This window comes from Hippocampus zosterae, chromosome 1 (genome assembly GCF_025434085.1).
Source record: "Hippocampus zosterae strain Florida chromosome 1, ASM2543408v3, whole genome shotgun sequence".
NCBI lineage: Eukaryota > Metazoa > Chordata > Actinopteri > Syngnathiformes > Syngnathidae > Hippocampus > Hippocampus zosterae.
In genome coordinates, this window is record NC_067451.1 from 9,010,571 (window position 1) to 9,030,716 (window position 20,146).

The 20,146-nt window shown below is 43.9% G+C and overlaps 1 protein-coding gene across 2 annotated transcripts in view; it reads left to right on the plus strand.

Moving 5' to 3' along the window:
- The first annotated feature begins 3,762 nt into the window (after positions 1 to 3,762).
- LOC127600338 (protocadherin-1-like) overlaps positions 3,763 to 20,146 on the plus strand; it is a 110,958-nt gene continuing 94,574 nt past the window's right edge. For both annotated transcript variants that reach the window (XM_052064879.1, XM_052064928.1), the window contains exons 1-3: positions 3,763 to 4,362; positions 11,275 to 12,088; positions 17,346 to 19,529. In XM_052064879.1, coding sequence (XP_051920839.1) covers positions 11,279 to 12,088; positions 17,346 to 19,529 — 2,994 coding nt within the window. In that variant the 5' untranslated portion in view covers positions 3,763 to 4,362; positions 11,275 to 11,278. The remainder of the gene's footprint in view (positions 4,363 to 11,274; positions 12,089 to 17,345; positions 19,530 to 20,146) is intronic.

Here is a 20,146-nt window from a genome sequence, read left to right on the forward strand (position 1 = left end):
AAAGCCAAGACCAGAACTTCCTTTTCTTTCTTTGGTCAGTTTGTCTATTTTATTATTATTTTCTTTGTCAAATCAAGAAAGAGAGTTTGCTTTTATTTTACATGTATATAATCATTCTTGGGACAAAAGATTTATTTGACACATTTCTGACGATTTTGTCTTTGATAGTAATGTAAAGCCTTGTTAGCTTAGCACACCCCGGCAGCTAATTGGGCCTCTTGGTCGTCGTTTTTTACTCTTTTGTCTATTTTTTTTTTAACTTGAGCTCAAGACCTAATTGTAGCTTATATTTATTGAGGGGGGAAAAAAACCCAAGAAAAAAGATTCGACCAAATTGTTTTTGCTGTGTACAATGTTTGATGACAATTGAACATTCCAAAATAGCGTTGTCTGCGTAATTGTCCAAGATTTTAAAAAGTGATGACGTAAAACATGCATTAATGGTATTTGAACATACTCTAGCATTGAAAGCTTGGCTAACAATGGATACTAATGTGGCCTTACTTTTGTAGCTCCTTATACTTTTTTTCATTTATGATATTTTAAAAACTAAAAATAATCAATTTGATGAAATTGTTTGTGAATTATACAATGTTTTATGTTCATTGAATAATGAATTAGGTAGCGTGGTTAGCTTAGGTTGCCATGGGTTCTGAAGTAAGCCTCACATTGGCACCTTTTACACATAATTTCCTTGATAAGATAAGACAATCTTTATTTGTCCCACACTGGGGAAATTTTAATGCATTATTATTGCATAGCTAATTTTTTTTAGTGTACACCATAACTAGCCTCATTAAACAGTAGCTAAGCATGTTTAACAAGCTATCAACCGCATTTAATTTAAGTAATCTGGCCAAATTGTCTTTGATGTTTACAAAATAATGTATTAGGTTTGGTTTGTTGAAGATTCTTTTGAAGCTAACCTCGTTAGCCTAGCTTGGCATCGATTGTAACTAGGCCTAGCCCTCACATTAATAACAGAATTTTATCGAGCGAGACAACAACAGGCATTAATTTGTTAATCAACAGTTTTTCATGTTTTTGAAAAACACACACTGTATGTTAGACTGTTGAAAATTCTAATGTAGCTAACCTTGTTAGCTCACCCCACGACCATAGGAGTTAGTTATTAATGTTGCTGATGCTTTATGTCAGTGAAAGACGCGACGGGAGAGAACATGTCTAGTCAATAAACGTGTTTCCCGAGTTGTTTGCACATTTGTGAGCTGTGGTGAAGTGAACGTACGGGGAATATTGATGAGGATATTAAAGGCGACCGCTCAGTACACGCGGGCCGCAAGGTTAATGACTGCAAAGGATGCCGGGAAGCGAGCGGTGATGGCGGGGGGGCTTCGAGACCATGGAGAAAAAAACTTTCTGTCGGCCCTTGGGAAGAAAAGAAAAGAAAAAAAAACAAACAGGAACACGGGCAGCCTCTGCTTGTTTGTTTTATCACTCATTGGACGTCAGGCGGGTGGGGTTTGGACCCATGCCAGCATCCCATTAGATAATCAAATTCTCATTTTGGAATTGAGTCATAATGTTATTTGGAATATTTATTATTTATGGTTTTATTGTCATGTTATGCTTCATATTATGACATCATATCAGCATTATTTGTTATTAATGTATTGTTATAGTATTACTTATCATTGTTATGTCATTGTTTTAGTGTCATATTTGATTACGTTAAAATTACAATAATTTGTGATTTTATTTATTTATTTCAAATTATTTCTTCTGGCATTACAAAATGAAATTGTGGCATTTTATGTGCTAAGATGCCCTAAAAACTCATGTAATGTTATATTATAACACAATGTTTAATTGTGCTTTCAATAAAGCTTTTAGCATGATGTCAAAAAACGTTCCTGGCGCTTTTTTGTCTTGCAATGACTATTTTTTTTTTTTATAATGAGTGTTTTAATAATATTTTCATTTTTTTCTGTTTTTAACATTTGCGCTCATGTTCTTAATGATGGTTTAATTTTTAATGTTTTGATGATGTTTGTAAGCATATTTTTAATAACGCTTCTAATGATGTTTTTGGCTTGTGTTGAACAGATGCTGAACAAGATAATCCACACACACTTTGTAAGCTGCTTTTACTTTTTACACATACACACTCACACACACACACTAACACGCAAACACACTCGCACACACACACACGCCCCCACGAGTCCAGCGGAAGCCAATGATCATGATTTCACCAGTTTAGTTTTCGTCCTTTTACCTGCAAACAAAAAACTGAAAATGAGGCACTGAATATTGCAGTCATAAACAGTGTGCATCCCCTGATGACTAAATACGTCATTTCTATGCTAGCATTTAGAATTGATAGTTGTGTTTTCAGAAGCAATGGGTATAAAATTTAGCAACACATGTTGACTCAACTCAACTCAACTGTATTTATAGAGTACTTTCAAACAGCCATCGCTGCATACAAAGTGCTGTACATGGAGCAACTATCATATATACAGCAATAAAACAATAAATCAGGAACAAAGACAGTAGAAAGCACCAAACAGCAAAACTAAGATCAAGTCTGAGTCATGCTGAGTCAAATGCCAAAGAACACAAGTGAGTTTTGAGGCGATAAACTAATATTTTCAGATTCTCACTGAATCAGTTGCAGTAGTAGTGGAAGAATAAGTAGTGTTCTTCTTCACTTGTGTCTGCACGACTATTATTCTGCCTCTTGTTGGCCAAGGGAAGCACAACAGAAGGAGCAGCACAACGAATTGAATTGGAACATCAAATCATGATGCACAAACTAGTAAGTTCTTCGTATTATTTCATTATGTTTCGCTCTGTTTTTTATAAAGTAAAACCTAATATCATGTTTTTTTTTCCTCATGAAAAAAAGAACACACAAGCCAAAAAATTTTGTGGCACCTTCGAACAGATTGATGGCATTTCCATTGATTTCAATGAGGACAGAAAGATTTGAGTTATGAGCATGGTCACGGATTAAATAGACAGACATTCTGTACATACAAACAAGTGGAGTTTCTGCTCGTCCAAAATATTCTGAGTTATGAATATAGTTTGACACAAAAAGAATAAAATCCCGTTTTGTCCTTGCTGACAGCTGACAAGAAGACATTTACTTTCATGATACAGTCTGACTTTGCTCTGAGATAGACGGCGCAGAAACAGTCCGTACAATTGAAGTGTGTAATATGCAGTCACTTATGTCGAAGTAAGAAACTTCGATGGCTAATACACTCTCTGGACAGGTAGAAATTGAATTGCTACCAATATGGCCAAATATATGCGTGAAAATGAAGGCTTATATACTGGATATATCAAAACCACCAGCCATGAAGCTCCCGACTTGTCCTCCCGAAGGTAGCCTGTAAGGGGCGCTCAGAGCACGGCATATGGCGTCTTCACGGAGCTCCGCGACGCACGCACACACACACATTTCTCCTCGAGAATGGTGAGAAGACGAGAAAAAACGAGTTTTATTTACTGTAGACAGAAAAGATGGATACAATATCACAAGTGTGAGTTGGTTGAGACAAGGGGAGGGGGTGGCCTTTGATGTTAGCAGGTGTATGTCTTGAGGTTGTATCGGGTGTAAGCGAATAATTCCAAAAGATTTTAAAGCACATTTGAGTCTACGAAAAAAACAGTCGGAATCTGTTTTTAATTGGAATAAAAATGTTGTAAAATAGAGGGAGCTCCACGCCGAGTGACGACCCCCCCCCCCCCCCACCCGCCCCCATGCTTCCCACTCCTCCCGTCCCTGTGGTGGAGGCACACTCAACAGCACGAGAGAGCGAGAGAGGACTTGCAAGCTTGGCTGTGCTTCAGTTTGTCATCACCCGGGCGGCAGGGCGGCAGCAAGCGAGCGAGCATCGAGCGAACCGAACCAATCCGAGCAACATCGGAACAGGACAGTACCGGACGGCTTCGCAAATTGACATTAAAGAGGACCCTTTTTCCTTCCAACCTTTTTCTTTAATCTTTTTTTGTTTTTGTTTTTTAACTTCCCAACGTCTTTTTTAACGTCCGGCGTCCACTTGCTCTAAAGAACCGGAACCTTCTCGACTACATCCTTGCAGAACCTGGGACGTGATGCGGACCTCCGCCGAGTAACGAACGGGTGAACTGAACCGAACCGAACCGGTCACGACACTTGCAAAAAGTGGACTTAATTGTGAGCGGAATATTCTCTTGGCTCCGTTTGGATTTCAAGTACTTTTCATTCCTCACCCGAGTGGATTTTATCCGATTTTTCTTCTTTTTCGCACTCCTTGAGTTCCGGAGTGGACTCCGGGGACGAGCGGAGCCTGTAGCCGGGCTGGAGAGCTCCAAGCTGGGCTACCGCGCGGCGGTCACCCGCTCCAGGTAGGAAGCACCTGCTTCGCATTCATTACATTCGCACTCATGTTCACTTCTTGTTTTCTTTTCACTCCGATGGCTCGCTTTAGTAGACATTTAAACGAGTTTAATGAAATAACCCCCCCCCCAAGAATAAGCTTTGAACGTGTTTGCTGTATTTTAAAACACTTGTTGTCCATTTGTATCCGAGACCAAATCCAATAGCGTGTTCATTTTCCGCTTTCATTGCACTCATCGCAGCATTGATCTCGTATCGAGCACTGTCCAGCAGTATCCAATGGAACCTGCCTGACAGCAATAGTCACGGCAGTTCATTTCTGGTGGCCTCCATTTGGGTTTCTACACCACAATGATTTGAGGCAATTCCGAGAACGTGTTTGTGATAACAACTTTATCAACAACTGGACACAATGTGTCTTTTGAGCTTAACTCAAGGCCCGCGGGTAACCCGGCTCATGAGTTCCACACATCCGCTCCGCGTGTCAGCAAAGATGAATGTAATCCCAGAGGAGAGGGTTCAGATTGGAACCCAGCCTGAAAATTGCCCTTAAAAACAAACACAAGTGGCCAACAATCAACTGGTCTTGTGTTATTTCTGTGGATTCTGGCAAGATGAACCATCAGGACGGATGTCACGTCCATCCTGTGCACTGGTGGCGGGTGGCGATCTTTGTAATAATATTAGAAATAATACACATTTAAGCAATCGCACCCTCATCGTCTTTCTCGGAACCTGACAAGCGTCTTTGTTTGTATCATCAGCGATGTTGAGTATGTTTGATTTCCGTGCGTCCTGACACCGGGAACATGCGTGTCAGACTTCATAACAATCGGAGGCGCTGGTTGTGAGCGCAGATGTTTTCTAATTTTCCAGGGGGGATGCTCGTAAGTAGCTTTTAAACCCGATGGGGGAAATCTGGGACCCTTTAAGTCTGTGTGCGTTCACCGGAATATAGGAAACATGGAGTTTGTGACTTTACGAATGCTATTTCATCATCGGATTGATATTAAAAATGATAAGAATGAAAAAACTCGAGACATTTCGGATATCTATGCTCAAAGCATACTCACAAAGTGCTGAGGTGGGGCCGCCTACTAGGCGGAGTGGCATCCGGAACCTTACATTTTCACTTCAAAGAAATTTGCAACGTTGCTCAATGTGTTGGAGCCTCCAATAAGGAGGCTAAAAATAGTACTCATTAAAACGATTCACCCGAGGCTGTTAAAAATTGGACAGTTTCCTCCAGGATAAAAATGTTGACCAAAAAAGTCACATTTGGGGTGGGGTTGACCCCGAAAAGCCAGTTAGGTTTCACATAGATTTACTTGTTTGGGAAATTCCAGTTTTTCGAAGCCTTCCAAAATCATCATGTATTTGCAAAACGAATGAGCTAAAGTGATTAAATTTACAACTGTGCAGGTTTTGGGTGGGAGTATGTGTCGGACTCCCTAATGTTTGTACATTTCCACCAAAATACATCACTTCGGAAAATTGTCTCTATTTGTGAGTATATTAATGCCTCCTAAAAGTCGGATTTTGTCGCAGCCATCGAATATTGAAAATAATAAGAATCAAAGCGACTTAAGTTTACTCATGAGTTTGTTTTGAGGTTACGACTACATCCAGGAACCGTTACATTTAAACATTTCCAGAAGGATGCACCTGTTGGCATACTTTTGCATTCTTTTGAGCATATTAATACTTCCTAATATAATATCTAGTTGTGTGGATAAAGGATAAAAACAATTGAAACAATTAAAAAGATTTCAATTGACGATTGAGCAAGGTTTTCTTTCCTGTACGTTCTCATCAGGACACAAGTTTCTTCAACTCAAGCCTCACAACAGGACTTTTTGGCAGGAATCACTTAAAAAATAATAAGAATTAAAGCAATTTTTCATTGGGTTCCAATGTTACCATGCTTTGGCCCGAAAAACTCGAGTCGGGTTGTATGTCCTCGAAACACACTCTTCTTATAAGCGTGTTTGGAGTTTCAGTGATTCTTGTGTGCGTGTATGCGTGCGCAAATGTGTGTGTGTCAGGCAGACGCGGGGAATCCGGTCGCCCCGGTTCTGCCGGGAGGGGCGAAGAAACGCTTGAATGAAGGAGGGTTTGGCTTGGGACTATTTACATGCACAACGCACGTTCCCATTTTACTCAACTTTGCCCCCCCCCCCCCCAAAAACACACACTCACACACACACACACAACTGTATGTGCCTGGATATTGTTTCCGTCCTGATACCTGTCAACGCAACGTGTTGGGCATCTCCCACAGTGTGACTCTAAATACGTCCCAGAAAGTAAATACGTCCCAGAAAGTAAAGACGTCCACACAATTCATTTCAATGGTAAATGGCATCCATTAATATAAGGCGATTCAATAAAATCCCCAAAACAGATTATAATATGTTTCAAGAACGTATCCATTTTAAAGTGGAAGGATGTGTTTCGGGTTGGTTCAGTGGGTTTACGATTCAATTCGATATGGTACAGCTGGAGTTTTTCTCAAGTTTATGAATACACAACAGCATGTAAAAGATCTCCAAAACTCAAACGATCCAAGTTTATTACATTGAAAGAAACAACAATTGCCAACCTCATCAACCCGATTTTAAGCCAAGAGCTTTGGGTTGTGAACGTGAACTTGGAATGTTCTTCCAATCAATAAGTCATTGATTGAAATCGTATTAGTTTTGTGCTGAAATTATAGGCCTACATTTCATATCCATGATGCACAGAATCAGGTGTTGATAGTCATCGATCGTGTCGATAAGCACTGGAGGATCTTTCCCACAACGGCGCACTCCCCTTCAAAATAAAATCAATCAATAAGCACATGAGCCAAGGACCGAAGTATTCATGTTGTGTGTGTGTGTTTGTCAGTAAGAGGATATATCTCTGTTTTTGGGCATGTGAACGCACGTGTGTTTACCCTGTGCTCGTGAGCGTGCCTGTTGCGTGAGCGTGCGTAGGTTTGTGTGCGTGTGTACGTTTGTTGTTTTTGCCTGTGATGCATTCAGGCACCAGACAGAATGTAGGTTATCTCACGATATCTAAAGAAAATGCACTTTATTTTATTTTTTTTAATCTACAATGAACCACCAAAAAAGGACAGTCAACAACATTTAATGTTCATGTAAAAAAAAGAGAAACACAATTTCATGTTAGAAAACTACGCCCGATCGCCACCGAAATTCATCTGCACATCTCCCATCTGCGCTCACTTAAACCTCTAAAAATATCAAAGCAATCGCCCAAGTATTTCGGATTTTAAGGGCATAACGCTTTGCCCTCCCATATATGTTCACGATAGAAAAAGATTAATGTCCATCAAAACCAAAGCACGGTAACGGTTGTTTTGATATTTTCAGATGCTGGTGTGGGCAGTAAGCAGAGATGTGCATGCGAAATTTGATTGCGATTGGTTGTAGTTTTTTTTTTTACATTAACTCATGTTGAGCTGTATTACATTAAGCGTTAGAAACGAACCCCCTCCCACCTCCCCAAAAGCGACATGACATCTGATGCACTTGTGTCAGGGTTCTAAGAATTTTTACACCCCTGAAGAGCACATGATGGAGACAGTGGAGTGCATGCGTGTGCATGCGTTTATGCGCATCAACACTCGCCAGCTGTGTGTGTGTGTGTGTGTGTGTGTGTGTGTGTGTGTGTGTTTGTGTGCGTGTGTGTGTGTGTTAATCTGCATCAAACAATAGCATGTGAATGGAGTCATTAGCGTAATCCCTTTTGTCATACAACTGGACCACACACACAAAGATGCATACACGCACACACATGCGCGCTCACAGTGAACATCCTGAAAACATAAAAGCAGCTTTTGTGCATTCGTGTTCTTGTTTTGTGTGTGAACAGGAAGTGCTTGATCGACAGGTTTTAAAGACGCGCACACTAACAGGAGTCGTCCGCACCTGTTCAAGGAAGCAGATTGCAGAATAAAAGTGATGATCAACGTGGAATGATAAGTAAAAGTTAAAAGGAGGTGACAATTGGTGTCTTAAAAGGACAGGGCACCTTATTGACACTAATTGATTTTCATGATGTTAAACAACTAGTAGCACACTTTTTCAAATTCAAATAGTCTGACTGAATACCGCGGGTGTCATTTTTGTGAGTTTGTGATCTTTTCTGTGTGTCTGGTGGAAACCTTAACCTCTTCAAAAAGAAAAACAAATAGAAGCTGAAAAGACCCTGCCACTGGATTTCTTCAAGGGACAGCAGCCATGTTGTATGATTAAAACAAAAATGTAAATGGGCTCCAAATTATGGACTCCAAATTTTAATCCACTAAAAATAAAAATGGAGCGATTTTGTATGACATCAACTTTACCGCAGAGCTAGAAACTTTTGCAGGACCTTTAAGTCTTTGGAACTGTTGCCAGAATGTACATTGAATGCACTTAAGACAAAGGTATGGGTCTGAAAAATGTAAACGGTTTGAAATGAATGACCTTTTGAAAGGAAAAAAATGTAAAGGCTTGGGAAGTACACAATGCATTTCAAAACGCAAACGGAAAAGAAAGTACACATTTCACATCAAAAACACAGATTTGAAGACGTCTTGGATCTGCATTGTGGAGTCATATGACCGGGAACCCCTTTTCATCGTCACTTGAAGGTTGATGTCCTCTCACTGCATGAAGCTGCTAGCACGGAGACGCACTCAGAACGTCAATTGTCAACACACCCGCACTTGACGGTGGGTGCTAACAGGGCCATCCAGCTGCTTTGTCATTCACACACACACCTGTTGTGTGTCCTTTATGCATTGCAGACACACACTCAGTGGGAGAGCAACACTTACTGTCTGACTCCTTACACATGGAAATGTTACACACAAGCATCGTGGAGATGGATAGATGGACTTTGACACAACGCTGTGCGGCGTTTGTCTTTTGTTGACATGACAACAAAGTCGTGTTGTCCCAAAACCAAAATTGAGACTTAGGCACTAGACCTGAGTAAAGTAAAGCAATAGTGAACCAATATCACGGCAAAACACTCAAGCATCAGTCAAAGCAAACATCTGAAATAACTTTTTTTGTCTTCTTTTTTTTTAACCACACCACCACTTTTAGTCATCTGGCACACCAAAATTGGGATGAATCCCTGATGAGAGCCAAGTCTTAAAAATACCATTGAGTCCACTTTGTGTTGTTTAACTATGTGACACGCAAACATGTTGAGATATTTGGGACTTTTATGTTTTAAGGTCATGAGAAGTTTGTTTTTCGGTGTCAAGAGATTTCACCAAAATTCCTGCCGTGGCGTTCACACGCTCCCAGTTGACATGCTAACGTGTGTGTGTGTGTGTGTGTGTGTTCACATGTACATGTACGTGTATGCGTCCATGTGCCGTCCACATTCCCACACTCTGAAATTTCCTCAGGATGCATAAAAAAAAATGACCACGAGCTTGGGAAAGACTATTAAATTAATAGTCAGCTCGTTGCTAATCGTAGCATCACATATGTCAAAAAGATGAAAAGAATAAAATACTTTTTTCATTGCACAATTGAGAAATTCAAGGTTTTAAGAAACAAAGTGGTCTAGAGCAGCACAAGAGTGGTCGGCAGGAATAGTCAGCATTGTTGTCCATGACAAAGCGATGCGAGAATGAATCATACAGCACGCATATGCCGACAAAAAGCACCAGTAAGAGTCAACAGCGTTACATGCGCCGGCTTACATGAAAGAAACCCGCATGACGACAGTTGTGGCTGCAGACAACCCATAACAACCCGTAAAAAACACACCAGATAATATAAATAATATAAATTGACACACAATTTGAGTGATTGTGGCGTTTCCACAATAACCTCACTCCTACCACTTCTTCGTGTGCTCTACGGATGCACATCCGCAGTTCAAATGACAAGAAGACGGTAACAACGTCGCTAACAGAAAGTTGAGTTGTTCTGTGTTTGACTGATGATGTTTAGAGTGCATATCAAGTACGCCAGGAGCTACCGAGTGCCAAGTCTATAACTACTGACATACCGAGTACATACCTACCTACCGACCGACCTACCTACCTAACATTGACATTTGAAGTACATACCTAGTACAGACCTCATACGTATTTACCCACGAGGGACCTACCGACCAAGGAATTACCGAATACCTACCGAGTGACATATAGTAACCTACATATCCAACCTAGGGCGGTCGGGTGGTCGAGTGGTTAGCGCATCAACCTCACAGTGCAGAGGTGCAGGGTTTGACTCCGGCTCCGGCCTCCCTGTGTGGAGTTTGCATGTTCTGCCAGTGCCTGCGTGGGTTTTCTCCGGGTATGGCAGTTTAATGGAACACTCGAAATTGTCCCAAGGTGTGAGAGTGGGAGCATATGGTTGTTTGTCCACATGTTCCGTGCGATTGGCTGGCTAACGGTTCAGAAACAGCTGGGATAGGCTCCAGCACCCCCCACGACCCTTGTGAGAAAACAACTAGTGCCTACGGTCACATATACCTAATACACACCTAATTACTAAACACCTATCTACGTACTTGCTTTGGAGCGCCCTTGTACTAACTGATTGATGTACCTAGTACATATTGTACCTGGTATGTGCATACCTACCTACCTACCTACCTACCTACTTACCTACCTATCTACCCACATTGGAAGTACCAAGTATATACCGAGTACACACCTACCTATCAGCCACTTTGGAACTACCCACGAACTGATGTACCAAGCACTGACTGATTGATATACCTACCTAACGCCATGTGATTGTCCATTTTATGAAAACAAATGTCTGTATTGTTACAATAAATTCGGATTTTTCTCTCGTCATTGTATTTGTTGGGGTAGCTACGTATAATGAGGACCGCTTACTTGGGAATGTTTCCAGTCCCTGGTTTAAAGTGTCCTCCACCTCGTTGTCTTCCAGAGTAATGGCTGCATCGAGGCGGCACTTCCTGCTCTGCCTGGCGGCGACACTATTGTCGTGGTGCAACGCTGCGCCGACTGACATCCTCTACCGGGTCCCCGAAGAGCAGCCACCTAATACCCTGGTGGGCAGCCTGGCGGCGGACCGCGGGCTCCCTGACAGTGGGCACCTCTACAAGCTGGAGGTGGGCTCCCCCTACCTCCGTGTGGATGGGAAGACGGGTGACATCTACACTACCGAGATCCCCATCGACCGTGAGACCCTCAGGGACTGCCGCAACCTCTTTGAGGAAGACAAGTGCTACCTGGAGTTCGAGGTGTCCATCACGGACATGGTGAAAGGCATCGGATCGGGGCCTCGCCTCATCGAAGGCCGCATCGAGGTTCTGGACATCAACGATAACACGCCCCAGTTCTCCTCGCCCATCCTCACCCTGGCTATCCCAGAAAACACCCATGTGGGCGCCCTGTTCTCCATCCCCATGGCGACCGATCGCGACGCCGCCAGCAACGGCGTTGCAGAGTACTCCCTGAGCACAGGACCCGACGCCGAGCAACTCTTCGGACTGCAGGTGGCGGTGGACACGGACGAGAAGCTGCCTCAGCTGGTGGTCATGGGGAACCTGGACCGTGAGAAGAAGGACTCGTATGACCTGAATGTTCGGGTGGTGGACGGTGGCCGGCCGGCCAGGGCCAGCAGCGCCCTGCTCCGGGTGATTGTCACCGATCAGAATGACAATGCGCCAAAGTTTGAAAGGAGTCACTACGATGCTGAGCTGGTGGAGAACAGCCCTCTGGGGCACTCCGTGCTACAGGTCAGTAGAACCTAGAAAATACAATGAGTAGATTTGATTTGAAACGTAGTACACAGTGGGAGCTTTGCCATTTCTTTTTATGTAAGCCTTGCTAAGTTTTGTCATGGTCTCTCATGGTACCTTGGGAGATGGGGGCTGCCAAGTCCCATAGGCTCAAAGGTGCCCAAGGGTTCAACTTGCGTTTTACCATGGATGCAGTCCATTCCCACGCGTCGAATCTTCTGATGGTGTCCCTCATGTTTCTCACGCTCTTTCAAGACGTTCCTCAGCTGAAATATAGACACTGTGCAGCTGTGGGGGACGATTTTGTCCGCGGAAGAGTCGAATGAAGTTCTCTGCCGATTCTGCCTCCAGAGTCGGCACAAACTGCCGCTCATTCAATGTTTGATTTTACCTTAATTCTTTGGTTTACAAACGACCAGGTTTACCAACAGTTTGGTTCATTAATTTTTTGGTAGACTCAGAACTGTGCTTTTTCTTGCGCCACATCAATATCATTGGCTCCGTGCTTCAGCTATCCTTGTGTTTTGGGGGATTTTTAAGACTATTTTTGAGTAATAGCGTTAAGGGTAGTTGAATTAACACAAAATGTCTAAATCAATGAATAATTGTTTTTAGTCATCGTGATTTCAACATCAGTCAAAATAATCGGATGTTGTGTTTTTTTCCCCCCATAATCGCTCAGCCCTAATTCTGCTTAAGACTGCCTGAAAATGAAGTTGAGTTCAAACTCCCAATTCCATTTCGGTGTCCTGAACAGTAACATGGAAAAAAAAAAAGCTTGAACTAGTGGTGTGGAAGGGGCGATATATCCTGCACCAGTATTAATATCCACGGTATCACTAAATGTAATTTACGCCGCTAAAAGTGAATTTTTTTTGGGGGGTGCCAAATGTGTGTATATTTCCATCTCGTTCAACGGCATTTTTTATTCCTGACAAGTTTGGTATTTTTTGATAAATCCCTTTGTAGCGGGATTAGTCGAGAGTGGTTCCTGCTTTCCAAGCTTGAGTTCTGCCACTCAGCAAACCAGGCTTATCTTGGAATTCGGACAGTCATGATTTGCCAAGGTGATAAATTTCACGAGTCACCCATGTTATCTTGTTAGTATGTGACGTGGCGCTAGTGCAGGGTGCATTCGTCGCTATGTCGGTGGTAGACAAACATTAATGGCGGATTTCGGGAAGCTCGTTTATTTTTATTTTTTTAATTTCTGTCTGGCTGACTCTGCGACAAACGCGCCTCTTCATCTTCCTCGATTCCCTGCTGCGTCCAGTTACCAGTCAGCCAGGAGATTATCCATGCGTCTTATGCATTTCCCCTTAATGCGTTTAAAGAGGGACAAAAGCGTTCTTTTTCTTTGATCTTGTGACGTCACGTGTTCATGTGCGATTTCAACACATTTGACAGACTTTTTGTTGTTCTTTGGGAACAACGTGCCACAAGTTGAAGCTCCACCTGCTCGCCAAAAGTTTTACTCCTCATAAGCAATTTGCTCATTATGGACATGATTAAATGAATGAGATTCTTAGTTACTTTTGTGCTTTTTATTCCAGCACACACTGTGACTTTTTAGGCTTTTCAACAAATGTGACTACCTCAAATGGGCTATAATTGATTGATTTACAGTCATTGACATTTTCTGATCCTTAGATGCTGTTGTCCTTTTCAACACCAATCTTGTGGAATACATTTGACATCTGAGGTTTTTAGATAAGTTTCGCTGCATCTTTTGGTTGCTAATCAATACAAGGTGACTCGCAATCTCAAATTCTCACCAACAGGACATTGAATCGCGTACGTGAAAAGTCAAGTCGCTTATTAGCGCTCAAGCGGAAACAATCGACCAAAAAAAGAAATGTGAGCTAAAGCATCAGAGTGGGTCAACGCTAGTTAATTGTTAACGCAGAAGACAAACGGCGCTTCTGTTGGCCGTTTGCTCATCCGCTCGATAGGCAATCCTGCCCCAAGCTGTCAATAATTTACAGGCCGCTCGGAGAAACGAAGCGCTCCTTAAAACCTTCCCGCCTGGAAAGCAAATCGATGGTTCAGGAGAAATGATCTTCGGGCTTTTTTTTTTCCCGGCGCTAACCGTTAGAGAGTGGAATCAGCAACTTCCGACTGTCGACTGTCACCCGGCATGCGGCAAAGAAGATTTTTTATTAGGAGGTTGGATGAACTCCTCATCTGCTCTGGCAAATCCCTCGAGCATTCTGTGGAGGGAAACAACCTTTCACACCCTGACATTGCTTTAAAAGAGATGAGGGCTGCTGACTTCATCTTTTTTTTTGAAGGGAAAGAAAAAGACATGCAAATGTCTTCCAGTTTGAACTCCAAAGGCAAAGATAACTGGAACTTACAATATGTGACGATATGACCTTTGGGCGTTCAAACATACTTGTTTTGATGAGTTTCTTTATTTGAGAAGCCGTATGAACGGTTTAGTGGTTTGGGTTAAGGTCAGTGGGGTAGGGTTGATGGTTTACAGGCTAAGATCAGGAGGTTAAGAATAGAAGTTAAGGGGCTTATTTAGGGGGGAAGTTCAGTGTTTTGATTCTTATCCTGGGTTTCGTCCAACCACAGGTGTTCCATGAGTCATTGTTCAGAGGAGGTCAGGTCATTCATTATGGGTCATATCATTGGTGATGTCATGCTCACCTTGGCCATCTTTGGGTACGCACAGTTTGTTACAACATATCTTTGCAAGTAATTCTATTTGAAGATGGTAGACAAAAAAACAAAGACAAAATTGTTGCCAGAATATGAGTGTCATTTGACAAGGTGATTTTCTGAGCTTGTCTCTGTAGAAAGAGTCAAAGTCACATTGCTTTCCAATAAATATTCATTGAGTTATGTTTTTTTTGTGGGTGGGTGTATGTATGTGCGAAATTCATGTTTTATTGATTTTGTTCTTCAAGATCAGTACATTTGACGCATGGTTCATACAGGGAAATATATACCTATGTTTTGAATTTGGACAATCGAGAGCAGCCAGATGAGGTGGCTCGGGCATATGATTAGGATGCCACCTGGACACCTCGTGAGGTGTTCTGGGCATGTCCCGCCGGCAGGAGACCCCGGGGACGACCCAGGACACGCTGGAGAGACGATCTCTCCCAGCTGGCCTGGGAATGCCTCGCGATACCCTGGGAAGAGCTGGAAAAAAGTGGCTGGGGAGAAGGAAGTTTGGGCTTCCCTGCCGCTGCCCCAGCGACCCGACAAGCGGTAGAAAATGGATGTATGGATTTTATTTTTCCAAGATGACCAAGATGTGTTCAATGAACGCAGATACAGAATGAAACTTGAGGTTCAGTAACTCCGGCAAGGTTCAGAACCACTGCACTCGAGGTCCAAGGTTTAAAGGTTTAAACTTAAGTTTAAGTTTTAGGCGCTAGGAGTTAGTTGCTTAGATTTTGTGTTAGGGTTGTTAGGGTTTCGTGTAAGAGGTTCAGATAGGTATTGGGGTCGAGGTTTGTCAGTTAGTGTGTAAGGTAGAAAGCAAACAGGTTTAGATGGTGAGCAACCTTTTGAGGGAATAACTCCCTCTCATTCCAAGAATCGGAGTGAGGCGTCCTTCAGTTGTTTGTATTCTGACCATGTTTAAAAATTCTCAGTGTTCAGTAAAGAGGATTCGTTCTCCCTAACCACCTATTTACCGTGTCTTATTGAGCCATTTATTTATCCACAACAGGTATATTTTGTTTGGATTTTTAAAAAAAGTTCTCTCATGTGGCCAGCTGGTAACTTGTTATTTTTCATGAAAACTATAACACAAAGACAAGCACAGTTCTCCAAAATTAAAGAGGAATGGATTTTTTGTGCCAGGATGTTTTAACATTCAGGGCAGCTGTTTTAATTGTTTTTTTTTGTATTTGTTTTTTCCATTGATTTGCGAATGAAACTTGCTTTATTCGGTTCAGTGAATGCGTATCACAAGCGGCTGTGATGCGTCCTCCCTCATCCGCTAATGTTCCCTAGAGGAGTCTGTGCTTTCGTCTTAATAGGAAGATGAACTTTAATGCTCACTCGTGGCCGTTAAAGGCCAATGAGCTGCCGCCGCCTGTCTCAATGATTCCTGCTTCCAGCTGGACAGGGGAGGGAAATGCTTGTAGCAGTAGCTGAGCCGCTACCTCTCATTGTGACTCTTTCCCGTAAAATCAAAAATAATCCGACTTTATATATCTGCCGTCATGAAAGTAAGTGTAAAATGTGACGCATGTGACAAACAATTCCACAACAATGTTATGTTGGAAACAACGTTCCAGTTGTATCGGGTAAGAGTTTGTTGAAGTTATTTCTTCATGTGCGGAAGGGGTTTAAGGTTGGTGGGTTAGAGTGAAGGGTTGGGGTTAAGGTTAGTGGGTTAGGATCTCAAGCAAAGGCTCGTGGATAAGGGCTGAGCCGTTTAGGATGAGGCTATGAATAAAGTCCAGAGTCAGGGTAAGGACAGGATAGTATTTTATTTTATTTTTCTTTACTGTACAGGTTCATGGGTTAGGGTTAATGTTAGTTTAGGTGTAATGTTAGACTCAGTAAATTAAATATTACGTCAAGTCTAGGATTCGTGTTAAGGTTGGTTGTGTAGGGTCAGTGGTTAAAGTAAGTGGGTTAGGATTTCACGTAAAGGTTAGTGCAATCGGCTTAAGGGGTTACGGATAGGCCTCAGGTTAATAAATTATGTGTTAAGGGTGATAGGTAGAGGAAATGGTTCGGGTTTAGGATTCACATTTGTGGGTTTGGGTTTGGGTTAAAGGTTGTAGGTTAGGGATTAAGATTTGTGAGTCAGTGTCACGTTGCGAGGTGGTGGTGGTGGACCCCAAAAAGCAGGCAAGAGAGAGGAGCAGGGTTGACAAATTGTATTAAAAAAGAGAAAAACTAAATGCAAAACAAAGTCCAAAGTATCAAACAAAAAACATGACAAAACATGCCTGAAACAAACCCGACAGCAGCAATCAAGCAAACAAACGATGACCCGACAATGAGTGGTCGGGCGGGAGTGCTTTTATACAACTAATTACATAACGACCAACAGCTGTGCAGCTGCAGGGGGATCCCTACAGTGCCACCTGTTGGTCACAAACCGAAACATGACAGTCAGGGGCTATAAACTCCGTCTCCATGAATATTACTTCATTCATGTCAGCCAAACTGTTTAATTGGTCATTTCTTCATGGTTCTGAAATGACTGAAGACGGGCATGTGGGAGTGAAGTGGTTTGAATCTTGATTGAGTAAATGGATGGCGTTTGCCTTTTCAGGTCCGCGCCAATGACGCTGACATGGGCACCAACGGCGAGATCGACTACAGCTTGCACCAGATGTCCGAGGCAGTACAGAGACTTCTGCGCATCGACCGTTCCACTGGAATCATCTACGTAAAAGGCATGGTGGACCGCGAGGAGGAGAGCTTCCTCAAATTCTTTGTCGTGGCCAAAGACCGAGGGCCAAACACCAAGAGCTCCAAAGTCCTGGTGACCATCAACGTCCGGGACCAGAATGACAATGCTCCCACCATCGAGATCCGTGGTATCGGCCTTGTAACGCACCAGGACGGAATCGCCAACATTTCCGAGGACATGCCAGTAGACACTGCAGTGGCATTGGTCCAGGTGTCGGACCGCGACGAGGGGGAGAATGCGATCGTGACGTGTGTGGTGGCCGGCGATGTCCCATTCCAGCTGCAGCCTTTGGGTGAGTCCAGCAATGACCGTAAAAGGAAGTACTTCCTGCAGACCACGACGGTGCTGGATTACGAGCGAGTGAAGGATTACAGGATTGAGATTGTGGCAGTGGATTCCGGCAACCCTGCTTTGTCCAGCACCAACTCCCTAAAAGTGCAGGTCACTGACATGAACGACAACACGCCCACTTTCTCCCCAGCCATTGTAGAAGTGAACTTTGCTGAGGGGAACCACCCTGGCGACAAGGTACTACAGGTGGCGGCCACCGACGCCGACAGTGGCAGCAATGCCGAGCTGGTGTACAGCATCGTGGAGCGCTCTGCCACTGCGCTCTTCGAAATTGATGGCAGCAGCGGCGAAGTTCGAGTCAAAAATCTGCTGGACCGTGAGAAGACAGAGCGCTACGAGTTCCGCGTGGCGGCGGCCGACAAGGGTGTCCCGAGCAAAACCGGCACAGCGACAGTAGTGATTAACGTCCTCGACCGCAATGACAATGACCCCAAATTCATGCTGAGTGGATACAGCTTCTCCGTCATCGAGAACATGCCACCGCTTAACCCAGTGGGAGTGGTCACTGTCACAGACTTCGACAAGGGCGAGAATGCCCGAGTCAAGCTGTTTGTTGAGCCCGACAACGGCAAGTTTGTCATTCAGAACGGCACCGGAAACATCCTGTCCAGCATCTCCTTTGACCGGGAGAAGGAAAGCATCTACACCTTCCGGCTAAAGGCAGTGGACGCTGGCGACCCCCCTCGATCCTCCTATGTGGGCGTCACCATTAACGTCCTGGATGAGAACGACAACGCCCCCTATGTCACCAAACCTTCCAACTCGTCCTACACATACCTGAGCCCCGTCACGCCACCGGAGACCCGCGTGGAGGTGGTGGAGGCCGAGGACATTGATTCCGGACCCAATGCCGAGCTGGACTACACCATCACTGGGGGTAACCCATATGGACTGTTTCATATTTCGCCAACCACGGGGGAGATCACCCTGGCACAGGAATTCACCGGCAAACACAATGGGCTGCACCGGCTGGTGGTGCAGGTTCGGGACAATGGGAAGCCGCGCCGTCACACCACCGCACTAGTGCATGTGTTTGTCAACGACACAAAAACCAACGCGTCGCTGATTGAGGCCTTGGTGGGGCACAGTCTTTATACGCCCCTGGACCGGGACATTGCGGGGGATCCCAACTATGCCATGGCGCAGCGTAGTAACATCCTGTATGGAAGCCTGGCCGGGATCGCTGGGGTTATCCTGGTCATTGTGGCTGTGGTGGTCATCCGGCACAGGTTCCAGAAGGACACCAAGAGCGGCTACCAGGCGGGCAAGAAGGAGAGCAAAGACCTGTATGCCCCCAAGCAAGGACCCAAAAACTCCAAAGGCAAAAAGAGCAAGAAGGGCAAAGCTCCCAAACCAGCCAAACCTCTGGAAGAGGATGAGGAGGCCAGCCTCCAGAAAGGCCTTAAGTTCAACCTCATCAATGAAGCCGTAAGCGACAGCCCCCGAATACACTTGCCCCTCAACTACCCGCCCGGTAGCCCCGATTTGGGGCGCCACTACCGCTCCAACTCGCCGCTGCCATCCATCCAGCTTCAACCGCAGTCGCCCTCGGCCTCTAAGAAGCACCAGGCGGTGCAGGACCTCCCGGCGACCAACACCTTCGTGGGCACGGGTGACAACAACTCCACCGGCTCCGACCAATATTCGGATTACAGCTACAAGGCCAACCCGCCCAAATACAGCAGCAAACAGGTAGGACATTACGCAAACGCGCCCATGTACCAGCGGGACATCTATTGGACCGATGGGGTGTGGTAATTTGGCCCCGGGGACGTACGTAGACCAAAGTTGCACTCACCAAATCCCGAGCCGCCACAACCATCACGTTCACCTTCATTTTTCCTTTTTTCCGTTTGCTTTGTTTCCCTTCATTTTTTTTGTTTTTTTGTTTTCATTTACCCTTCACGTGGACGTCATGAAGGATGCAGGATAGACCACATGGGTGGTTCTCACTGAGACATTTTGTTGCTTAAATCCCCCCAAAAAGGGGCATTTGAAACTTGTGTGGGCCGAGCCTTACTCGACTGTCCTGTTTGTTTTTACTCGTGGGTTCAATGAAGGAGCTTTTGCAAGGGTTACCTTACGAGTATCGACTTCTCACGCCGCCGACGTTCCGGTTCAGTGTCTTTCGTTTATTTGACAAACCACCACTGTGAAATCCTCATTTTAATTTTATGTTGTTGTGTTTTATTTGTTGTTATTGTTACCATAGTTAAAAAAAAATGTTTTCTGCTTCCATTTTTTTAATTTAATTGTTGAGAGATTTCTATTGGCTTTGGACTGGTTGAGCTTATTTTGGAGAAAGAAAT